Below are 12,105 nucleotides of genomic sequence, written 5' to 3'. Positions count from 1 at the left end.
AGAGCCCTGTTTCAGATCTCTGTCTTGAGAAGGGGCTCTGGGAGTCACCTGGCAGCTGGTTCCATGATGCCTAAGCACCTCCCCTCCACTTCAGCCCAACAGGCCCTAAACGAAAGAAGGAGCAAGGAGTGCTCTGTGTGGGCAGAGCTGGTGCTCTTGGAAATCGATTCCAGGAAGAGAGAGTGGGGAGGACACAGTGGGCAAACAGAGCTCTTGGGTAGTGCCGAGGGAAGAGCATGAATGAGGGGCCTGGAAGAGTGACAGAAACCCCGAAGTCTGAACTACAACTTGAGTACAGAATACACATGCATGCACATGCATGCACACACATACACTTATACACCATGCACGAGTGCACACACACACACACGGATCCACCTGACCATTTCTCCAGCCAGGGCCTCTTCCATCCAGACCCTGTAAGCAGAGGAGAAAGAGAGAAACGAAGTGGATACTTACGCATATCAGCCTGCCGGACATTTTTCATCCGGATGACCCGCACTGTCAACAGGTGGCATGGAGACAGCCCCTCCTGTGGAAGGAGAGGACAGAGGACTCAGTCTTCAAGCATCACCCCAAGGCCATTGCCCAGGGGGAGACTTTCCCTCTGTGCCTCCCCACTTGCATTACAGCAACCCCCAGGCTGGTTTTCTTTTGTTTGAGACAGAGTTTCACTCTTGTTGCCCAGGCTAGAGTGCCATGGCACGATCTCGGCTCACTGCAACCTCTGCCTCCCAGGTTCCAGCGATTCTCCTGCCTCAGCCCCCCATGTAGCTGAGGTACAGATGCCTGCCAGACACCCAGCTAATTTTTTGTAGTTTTAGTAGAGAGGAGGTTTTACCATATTGTCCAGGCTGGTCTTGAACTCCTGATCTCAGGTGATCCACCCACCTCAGCTTCCCAAAGTGCTGGGATTACAGGCATGAGCCACCTTGCCAGGCTCCCCACGCTGTTTTGTCATTGCTTGCCGGGGTTTCTGTCTGTTCTTCAGCCTGGAAGGTCCTGGAAGCTCCAGAGAGCCTGGGACCCTAACTGGTTTTTCATCTTTGTACCTCCAGTACCTACAGCATGCTCATTTTTAGAAGGTGCTCAATACATGTTCATTAAGTGAATGAATGAATGTCCCAGCCCCATGCACAGAGTGAGTGCCCACGGCAAGGGAGTCCTGAGGTGTCCCCCTCTCCTTTCTTCACTGCTTATTAGCACTTTCCTCCTACTGTCCCATGTGCAGATATTTGCCCTTGCCCAGGCCAGATGGCAGCCTGCTTGGGAGGCAGGCACAGCGTGGCTGTGGGAAGGGGGGCTGACAGACACTGATCACGCACGGTCACATCTACTCACTGGGAGACCACGTGCCAGGGGCTCACCCCCACTGGTACTTATTTAGCTCCAGCCCAGACCTTTGCATCTCCCTTGCCCTTTGGGCCTCTTCCCCAGGGTATCCTCCCGCAAGTCCTTCTGGTTACTCTATTTTCCCTTCCCAGGAAACGTCCGCCTCTCACCACTCCACCATTTCTCACAAGAGGTCCTTGTGGAGTCTTGGCTGGTCTGCGGTGACCTCTCTTTCCTGATGGCAAAAGCTCAAGTAGTCCTTGGTTTGATGACTGGCTCCTGTCCGACGCCTCTGCGGGTCACGATAACCCCAGGGGACCAGAGCCTCGAGGTGTCCCCCTCCCCTAGCACCTTGTCCTAACAACTGGGGTGCAGCAACACCCCCAGCGCTGCCCCCTCAGTGCTGATGGCTCCTCCTGCCGTCCCACCCCTCTTCTAGTTCTGATCACCTCCTGGGGGCTCTGCCATCATCTCAAGCCCATGTCCTCAAGGAACACCCAGAGCCCTCCCGGGGCCACAGTGTCCGGAGCAGTGGCTGTGGTTCCTTAAGGCCCTGCGCCCCTCCCGAGCTGCCCCAGCACTCTGAGTCTTGCAGCAGCCACTGCTCTACTTTGTCCCCCTTGGACCCATGACTTTCTGCCTCCCAGAGGCCCTGAAACCACCTTTCCCAGCCACACCAGCTTCTCCGGACCCTGCAGCTGCAGAGTGTCGCTGGATCACCCTTCCTGCCTACCAAGGGACCGCAGCTCTCTCCCAGTGCCCCTCTGCCTGTTCACTCGGCCCCAGGCGTTAAGCCTGTGGGAGCCGCTTTCGTTTCACCCCTGTCCTGGCCGGCATCTCTTCCATGGCCTGTCTTCAGAGCTCAGGGCCTGCGTGCTCACTGGTGGGGCTCCCTGCCTCCATTGCCCTCAGGGTGCCAGCCCTCTGATTGTTCCTCTGAATGAATGAACCATCTTCTAGAGTCTATTTTTGAGCACCTATTGTGTGCCAGGCCCTATGCTAGATGCTGGGGAGTTAGGGGTGAATATGAGGCGGAGACAGAGAGGTTAAAGGCAATGGCGGCCAGTGGCTTTGATGGGGAGAGCAGGTCAAGCTGGCCACAGACTGTTGCTGTCAAGGCCTGGGGCCTCTCGCTGGCTGCAGAAGCCTCCCCACCATCAATCATACTCCTGGACTCTGGAAACCTCTTCTGGTCCCCAGGGGCCCAAGGCTGCCAAGCTGAGGTGCATTTCTACTCGGCTGGCACACCCTTGAAGGGGCAGTCTCACGCCTGTTCTCTTCAGGAGTCCTGGTTCTATTCTTGGTTCATGCCTTTCCTGTTGGAATCTCAGGCCTTGAAGCCCCTTCGCTGAGAGTTTTATCCGGGCTTAGATGAGTCTTTGTTGTCATCCATTCCCTGCCTGGGCCCCTGGTAAATGCCTACCAACCGAATGTCTATGTTTATAGAAGCCTCTGAACTGGCACCCTCGACACGCCACCCTGCATGTTCTACTCCGTGTTGCCAGAATCGCTTTATACCTTTTTAAGAGGATGCAATTCTTCTCTCTTTAAATACTGTTGGGATTGGGGACAGGGGAAACAAGGTATGAAGAAAAAAAGTTTCTATAATCCCACCACTCAGAGACAATCTTTTTATCTTTACTTTTTTTTTTTTTTTTTTTTGAGACAGGGTCTCACTCTGTTGCCCAGGCTAGGCAATCTTTTGATGTTGGTCCTTTCAGACTTTCCTGGGGTTTCCTGGGGCTTAATTATTATTATTATTATTTTTGGAGACAGAGCCTCACTCTGTCACACAGGCTGGAATGCAGTGGCAGGATCTCGGCTCACTGCAACCTCCACCTCTCAGGTTCAAGCAATTCTCACTCATCAGCCTCTCAAGTAGCTGGACTACAGGCACTCATGACCACGCCCGGCTAATTTTTGTATTTTTAGTAGAGATGAAGTTTCACCATGTTGGCCAGGCTAGTCTCAAACTCCTGGTCTCAGGTGATTCTGCCTGCCTCAGCCTCCGAAAGTGCTGGGTTTGTAGGTGAGAGCCACCGCGCTCAGCCCCTGGGGTTTAATTCTGATCAGCAACAGAATGCCAATTCTGGGAAGGTCACGTTATTTAGCTCCTTTTAAGGTCTCCTCCTCTCCTCAACAGCTGCCTCAAAATCAGGGCAAAAGTCAAACTCACAGTCAATTATAGGTCTGGAGATTTATTTTGTGAGGTCAACTCTGCAATGTTGAACATTTCATGGTCAATAACTTGCTCTAACAGCATTCTGTTGGGAGCCGGAGATTTGGGCCAAAAGCCATGCACACTGCTTCTCTTCTGGTGCTGCAGACGCGGCTATGGCCTTTGGCCAGACCTCCAAGGCACGGTGCACTCCTCCTTTCTCACTCTGCCTGAGCGCAGCATGCACCCTGGGCTGGCCCGGTGAGGAGGCGGGGTCAACTCTCACCAGCAAGCGGTTTTGGCAAAACCTGTGCCCACCGGCCCACTTTCTCAGAGGGCAACTAGAGTCCAAGCTGTGGGGGCTTCAGCCCAGGAGGAGTCTGTCCTGAGGGATATTCCACAGTGTTTCAGGGCTCTGGACCCAGGTCTCGTGGTTCTCTCAGCCATCACAGCCCTTCTCCGGCCTCCAGGAGGGGCTGCCTGTGGCCCAGCCTGCCTCCTTCCATATCTACTCTGGCAGGGAAGGCGTAGCCACACTCTCCCTCGGGACCTCACTCCAGGTGTCCTGCCTTCCAGGACAAGTTCACTCCCATCATCTAACCTCAGTGCCTTCCAATGCAGGTGACCATTTCTTCCTGCTCTAACTGAGCAACAATAACAGCTGGCATCTGCTGTGTGCCAGCCATACATAGGTGCTGTGTACGGGTTCTCCATACATTATCTTGCTTAATCCTTACAACCACCCACGAAGCAATTATTATTAGCCTCGTCTTTACAGACGGAGAATCAGAGGCTAAGCCCTTTGACCCCGGGCTCACAGCTAGAATCAGAGACATCCAATGCTACCTCTCAAGCCTGTGTTTCTCCCACTGGGATTATCTGTTTACTTGGCAAACAGGAAGACAAATGTTGCTTGCCCTCATCTCCTCTTCCTTGCTTTTCTTCTCCTTAAAACAATTTTTTTCTGACAGATTCTTCTTTTCACTCAGCACTTCCCCAAGGCTAAAAAATAACCACCAAACTCTGACAATTCTTCTATGGCCCGCACTCTTACTGGCTGTTTCTACCAACGCATTCTAGGATATCCCTCTCTTTTTAAACACCTAGAGAACATCAGAGCCGTGAGGTCCTTGGAGAGGTCCCCACTTTCCAGTGGCCACAGATTGCTCCACTTAAGCCTCAGATCACACCCTCCAGCTCATGAATTTTCAGGAGAGACCCAGTTTTCAGGAGACAACCACATTTTGCCAGCACAGAATTGGGACTGGGAAGGGGGTTCGAGAGACATCCCAGCTGGGCCATGCCAGGAGGAAGGCAGCAGGAATATGGGACTTAGCTCTGGGGCCCAGAATCATTCCAGGAACCAGGTCTATGAGAAATGGCCTTCTTGCGTTGCAATGAATGTACCTATTTTGCTTCTGATATAATCTGTTCGATCAGTGTTGCTAGAGATGAGCAAAAATTCATGACCTGGAGGTAATTAATCTAGAGCGGAAAGATGCAACAGAGCAAAGCACAGTGTCTGTGATGTGTGTGTGGGAACCAGAAACCAGGGAGGCCGAGGAACCCACGTTTACAGGGTTGCTCATGCTGTGGTAAGGGCCAAAGCTTTAAGGACTCAGACAAGCTCGTCTCTAGAACAGGATTACCTGGCTGGGACTGGGTATCAGGGTGAAGAGTCAAAGTATTTAAGAACATACAAGATCAGGCACCATGCCAGCTGGGCTGCAGCCCTGGAGTAGGGACAGGCATTCATCCTTCAGGGGGGCACTGGGAGGGCCCTGGGGTAAGGACCAGGGAGCACTTGGGGACTTGGAGCTCAAGGCAAGAACTGTTTGGCAAACCGTACAGAGGTATATTTAGCCACTTTGACAACCAGTACAGCTGGGATGGGGAGGACAGGCTGGACAGCAGTTTTCTGGGAAGCCAGGGGAGAGAGAGGGCCCCGCTGCTCAGGCTGCAGACACACAGTCCCAGCCCCCTCCCCAGCCTGGATTCTGGGGTTGATCTTGCCAGGACTCCACTGTCCCCTGGGGACCTACTGGGGACTAGGGGACCATGCCAGCTCATGTGGAAAAGAGGCAGCCCCTTCAATCTCAGGACTGGCTATGATGTAATCCAATGCTGCCCCTTCCCACCCCTGCTTTTATAGACATGACCTTCAGCAGGGGTGGGGGTGGGGAACAAAATGTATGACTCCGCTCTTGGCAGGCTCAGCTGGGCTGTGCTCTAGGTGCTGGGCATATGCTCTTATCTAACCCTCCAACCACCGCCAAGGAAGGCATCATTATCCCTGCTTTACAAAGGGGAAGGCTGAGTTTAGAGAGATTACATCTCAAACAGGCTCACACAGTCCGGGAGTGGCAGAGCTGGGACTTGGGCGCAGGTCTCCAGGACCCATGCACTCCATCCACCTGGCTCTCACTCCATCCACCTGGCTGTCACCGTGAATGTACAGCACCAGCTGGCAGCTTGCTCCAGGCCACATGCTAGACTAGTCAGTAGCAGAGACAGGAGGAAAAGCCTCAGCCTCCACATTGGAGCTCTCCCTATATCGCAAGAATCTAGCCATTACCACAAATCAGTCAGAAGAATATTTAATTACCGAAGGGCTCCCAGGGTCAGGCTTCTGGGTGGGAGTGGGGTCTGGGGAAGGGTCTGACAACCATGTTTCAGAAGTGGTGGGTCTGATGCCCATCCCTGGGTCAGACATACCCTCAGCAAACCATCCCATGAAGTCTGGGGAGCCTGGAGAGAGGGGAAGATGGCTCCTGGGGAGCCTGCAGGAACTCCCTCCCCAGGGCTTCTCAGGTCAGGCCAGGCGGGGTGATGCCACCTCCTCCTCCCTAGAGAGCTGGGTGTACCCTTCAGTTCCTTGCAACACCTGTGTCAGAGCTTAGACCAGCCAGGTGCTGTCTTCCAGAACATGTGGGCCCTCCTTTAAGGAGATCATTGGGAGGGGACATCATGGGACCCTAATACATGTCCCAGCCACTCTGAGCAACATCCTAGACTAAGTGTCACCTGGGAGGAGCTACTACTGCTGTTTTCCTTTTTATCACCAGGCTAGTTGAGTGGTCAGGGCAAGAAATCCCGCAGGGACAGATGCAGCTCATGGAGAGGCTCATGAAGCCACACTTGGGGCCTTGGGCTCTCAGCTGCTTCACTGCCCCCTTGGAGGTAAGCTCTGTCACCTCTGTGGAAGATCTCTCCTGGCCCAAGCTCTTGGAGGCTCAAAAAGATTGGCAGGAACAATGGCTGGCCAGAGGCCCTTCCAGCCACCCAAGTGCTGCAGGGAAACCAGGGCACACCCCAGGAGGCCGTGTCCACCTGGCTGGGCAGCGGGGGCACCGGCCACCACCCAGCACGGAGCTCCCTGCCTTGGGCTCCTTGGAGACTGAACAGGGTCTCCATCTGCCCCACCAAGAGACAAAGCACTTTCAGGGTATCACTCATGTCATTCGACGATTTAATTTGAGCTGAGGAGGAGGCCCTGGGGAAGGGAATGAGGAAGAAGTGCTGCCTTCGAGGAGCCAACTAATGATCCTTCACTGCCCCCTTCAGACTGATCAGCCCCTTCAATCTGCCCCTATGGCAGATTGAAGCATTGAGGCCATCTCCCTATTGCCTAGATGGGGAAACAGAGGCAGGGTTGGTCTAGAGCCCTGGCAACCTGATCCATGAACCCAGAGGTCTCCCTGTGAGGCTGTGAGGAGTTGGATAGACCCAGGAACCTTGACTGTAAACCCAGGTGGGCAGCTGATGGCAACAGATGGACAATGCCACCAATTCTCACCATACACTACACCATACTCTCGCACAGCATAGGAGCTTAGGATGTTTGCAGGGTTAATACCTGCTTGCCATTAGGGCAGGCCAAATGTGAATCCCCCCAGCATACTGTCTACCCTGGGTGCTAGCCTGGCCCCAGGATGGCCCCAAGCCACTTCATGGTGCCTTGAAAAGTTTGAGGGTACTCTCAGCTGGGCCACCCATGCAGGAGCCCTGGCCCCAACTGGGCTAAACCACTTCCCCCAGGTTTTAGGATGAGGCTGCCCGAACCCAGGTCCCTGGGATGTCCAGTGCCTACCAGCCCTCCCTGAGCCTCATCTCCTGCCTCCAGCTCCCTACCCCTGCCCCTCACTTCCTGGCCATGCCTCCCTAGCCCTCAGCCTCTGGCCCCAGCCACTGAGCACCCCTCCCTCACCTTCAAGGCACAGGTGGCCGAGGGCCTGCCGTCTTCTGCTTGGCATGGGTCTGGCAGGGAGTGGGAGACCCAGGCGGGCATCTGCCTCAGGAGCATCACGGCAGCTCTCCAGCTGGGTGGCAAGATCAGTAACTTATACTCTGACTCAGAGCTCCACCCTCCTGGCCACAGCTTGGCAGTGGCTGGGATTGCTCTGGGAGTGGTTTGAGTGGGTAGACAGATACGGTGCTTGGGCCTAGATCTCTTCATATCAAGGAAATCACAGGTCTTCAGGTCATAGAAATACAGGGACCTGCAGGGCTCTGGGCCTTGGGGTCAGCAGTCCGTAGCCCCCAGCCACTCAGAATGACCAGGCCTTCGAGGACACAGTGGGTGGCAAGAAGAGGACACTGGACCCGCACGACTGTAGGACTAGCCCGCCATAATTTGGGAAAGCTCTATCTCTTCAGCTTGTAGAGGTCATGGCTCATAGATGCCCCTCTAGGAGGATGGGACCGTCGCTCCCAACTCCACTTCAGTTTCATGGATACCAAGCCCATGGGGTCCCTTCATGGGGCCCCTGGCCACAACTCCCAAAGAGACTAGGGTCAGGGCTCCCAAAGTTAGAGGGTGAAGAAAGAAAATAATTGCCCAATATTTCATGAAAAGAGGGTCTGGGGCAACCACCCCCTGTCCTCCCTCCTGGGAGGCCAGGTGGAGAGAGGGCGTGTCCAGCCCCTGCCTGGTCTCAGGACAGCCTGAAGGATGCTCCTGCCCCTCCCAGATGATTCCTATCTCTAGCCTGGTGGCTCACTGAGGGGCCTGACAAGGGCAGCTTTGCCTGCTCTGCTGCCTGACTGTGTACACTGGGAGTTTCCTGCCTGAGCTATTGCCTGGGGCCCCACAACCGGCTTTTCTGGCCCATAGATAGAAGCGCTTTTTTGAAATTAGGATGAGATCTGAACATGGGACAGACTGGGCCTGAACGCAGGGATGGAACCCGGTTGGAGGTACCTGTGGGATCTCTTCACGTGCCTGGCCCTCCAGAAAGTGGAGAGGCCTTAGCCTGCTGCTCTCACGGCTTCCTTCCTGCCCTGCCCTCCCCTCCTCTTTCAAGGATGGAGACTCAGCACCATATCCCTCAGCAAACTCCACAAATTCAATTTAGTTCATTTACCTAGTAAGCATCTGCTGTATACATCCTACTAAGAGAGGAAATCCCAAGCTTAAAGTTGCTGACAGTGTGGCTGGAGAGCCAGATGCATCCAACCCCTCAGAGGCTCAGAGATCCAAGTTTCCCTATGGTGACAGGGGACATCTTAGAAGGATCAATAACAATCCTTCACATTTGTGAAGATTCATGGTTTACAGCAGTAGTCCCCAACCTTTTTTAGTGCCAGGGACTGGTTTCAGGGAAGTCAACTTTTCCATGGGTGGGCGGGAGATGGTTTTGGGATGATTCAAGTGCCTTATATTCATTGTGGACTTTATTTCTATTATTATCACATTGTCATATATAATGAAATAATTATGCAACTCACCATAATGTAGAATCAGTGGGAACCCTGAGCTTGTTTTCCTGCAACTAGATGGTCCTATCTGGGGGTGATGGGAGAGAGTGACAGATCATCAGGCATTAGATTTTTATAAGGAATGTGCAACCTAGATCCCTTGAGTATGCACTTCACAATAGGGTTTGTGCTCCTGTGAGAATCTAATGCCACTGTTGATCTGAGAGGAGATGGGGTTCAGGTGGTAATACAGGTGATGGGGAGTGGCTGTAAATACAGATGAAGCGTCACTCACTCGCCCACCACTCACCACCTGCTGTGTGGCCCGGTTCCGAACAGGCCATGGACTGGTACTGATCCAGTCTGCCCTGCATTCAGAGGTCACCCTTCATTCCATACTAGATTGGGGTCCCGTAATCATGACCGTAAAAGGTCATACTTTACATTTGGACTTAGTCTCTAAGCAGTAGGGGGCTACTGATGGTTTTTGAGCAGGACAGCTGAACTTTAAGAAGGCAAGGATGATTGATGTTGAAACAAGGGGTCAATTAGGAGGTGAGATGTGAACCATCTGGGACAGGGGAAGTAGGGTGGGAAGTTAAGGGAGAGATAGGCCAGAATAGGCCATACAAGCTAAGTCCAGGAGCTTCCGTGGCAACTCAACCCATAGCACTACACTGTCCTGAAAGCCATGGGTCCCATCTGTCTCCCCATCCCTTCCACTCCTCCACTCTTCCCAATCAAATAGGGCCCAGGCTGAGCCCCAAACACCAGGGCATTCCTCAAGGCCTCCTATTTGGCTAATTTCTGTATTTTTTGTAGAGAAGGGGTTTCACCATGTGGGCCAGGCTGGTGTCAAACTCCCGACCTCGGGTGATCCACACACCTCAGCCTCCCAAAGTGCTGGGATTACAGGCGTGAGCCACCGTGCCCAGCCTGCACTGTCCTTTTAAAAGGCTTCTTCTATGTACCTATGTTCCTTGATAAATAAAATCCAATTTCCTACAACAAATGTACAATGAGGAATATAATTTTCATGACATAAAGTAAAACAAGCCTTATAGCTTCTGTGGGTAAGAGGAGATTTAAAAAATCAACCATGGAAGTTAATATGTTGAGATGTCCCAGAACTTCTGGCCCACAAACTCGATATAACTCTATTTCATGATAACAAGATAACAAAGTACAAGCAGTACAAGAAAGGGCCTTCAACCCAGTGTAGGTAATGTTTATATTCTTAGCGTCATCAACGTACCTGGCTCATGAGTATTTTCTGCCTTGCTTTGTCTTTACAAAATATTAAAGGCCAGCTTAGCGCGTTTATTTTTTCTTTTCCTTTTTTTTTTTTTTTTTTTTTTTTGAGATGGAGTCTCACTCTGTTGCCCAGACTGGAATGCAGTGGTGCAATCTCAGCTCATTGCAACCTCTGCTTCCCAAGCTCAAGCGTGATTCTCCCACTGTAGCCTCCTGAGTAACTGGGATTACAGGCACACACGTCACTACGCCCAGCTAATTTTTGTATTTTTTTTTTTGTAGACACGGGGTTTTGCTGTGTTGCCCAGGCCAGTCTCAAACACCTGGGCTCAAGCAATCTGCCCACCTCAGCGTCCCAGAGTACTGGTATTACAAGCATGAGCTACCGTGACTGGCCCTTTTCATTCTCAAAGCACTTGTATCCACAGTTCAATATTTCTCATTTCATGAAGTTCCTGCCATTAAAACTTGTGGCCTCTGGTTTCAGCTACATGCCAGGCTTCAGTTCCCTGCTCTGGACTCTCTTGCTCACACAGTGAGGTGCCAAGAGCCTTCTGCACACTGAGTTTACTCCTTGTCACCCATCACTTTGGGGAGGATGACATCGTCATTGTCTCAAGACTGAGCGTGGTATAGCAGTCTAGACTTTAATAGACCTGGGTTTGTACCTTCATTCTGTTACATATAAACTGCATATAGACTTGGGTAAGGTTATCCCTCTAAGCCTGAGTTTCTCCATCTGTAAAGCGGGAAGCATAGCAGTTTTATGGGATGAGATAAATAAATGGGATGGTTGTCCAGAATAAATGAGATAAAGGACTTAGCACATGACTGGCACATGGCTGATTTACTGTAAGAGATCCACAGTACAGTAACATCAGGGATACAAAGACATCGTCACTGCCCCAAGGACCTCCCAATTTAAGTGGGGTGAGACAGGAAGGTCACACAAATAGTCTCAGGACAATCATGTCATATACGAGAAGAGAGGTAAAAAGAAGCTGCTCAGAGAGCTTGGCCACTCAGGGCTGGGGAGGTCAGAAGAGGGCCTGGAGGAGGAAGAATTTGAACTTGTCCTTGAAGAAGGAAGGGTATGGGCCTGACAGATGAAGAGGAGAGGAGAGGACATTTTTCTCAAGTGAGGTGTCATGAGTAAAGGAATGAAGGTTGGAGAAGGGGATTAAGGAGATTCATGGCTATGGAGTGAAAGAATCACAATCTTTCTTCAGTTGGCAGTGGTACTCATGGAAGGTTTCTGAGCAGAGAGAGTTTAAGAAGGAGAGCAAATCCTGCTTCTACAGTAGAGCAAGTGACCCTCAGCACTGTGTGGTTAGGGTGAGCTGGAAGACCTTCATCAGCCATCATGGGGCTCCTGGAGCAAGTGGTAGCCTGCAAAAGGCCCCAGCTCAATGCCTTTCCCTCTTTATCTGCAAGGAATGGCCACCAGGTTTAGTTTTCTCCAAATACACTATAGGCTCCCAGAGCAGGGCATGCTTTGTATCAGGCTCTCCAATGATCACTCTGGGCCCCGACGGGATAGAGCTCAGGAGAGAAATCTGCATGTTTGTGGAGGAGGAGGAGAAATTTGGAGCAGGGCCTGTGTGAGAGGGAGATGGTGGGAGGCCAGGTGGCAGGCTTCATTCATTTCTTCACTTTGCCTCTGG

At 52.2% G+C, this 12,105-nt stretch overlaps 1 protein-coding gene across 1 annotated transcript in view; it reads right to left on the bottom strand.

Moving 5' to 3' along the window:
- The window catches only part of PLA2G4E (phospholipase A2, group IVE), a 69,741-nt gene that overhangs the window by 29,381 nt on the left and 28,255 nt on the right, over nucleotides 1-12,105 (bottom strand). Inside the window, exon 2 of the mRNA XM_011989262.1 lies at nucleotides 460-532. Coding sequence (XP_011844652.1) covers nucleotides 460-532 — 73 coding nt within the window. The remainder of the gene's footprint in view (nucleotides 1-459; nucleotides 533-12,105) is intronic.

The sequence above is a fragment of the Mandrillus leucophaeus genome, unplaced genomic scaffold (assembly GCF_000951045.1).
Source record: "Mandrillus leucophaeus isolate KB7577 unplaced genomic scaffold, Mleu.le_1.0 Scaffold35, whole genome shotgun sequence".
NCBI classification, from domain to species: Eukaryota; Metazoa; Chordata; class Mammalia; order Primates; family Cercopithecidae; genus Mandrillus; species Mandrillus leucophaeus.
This window is presented reverse-complemented; position numbering and strand designations above follow the sequence as displayed.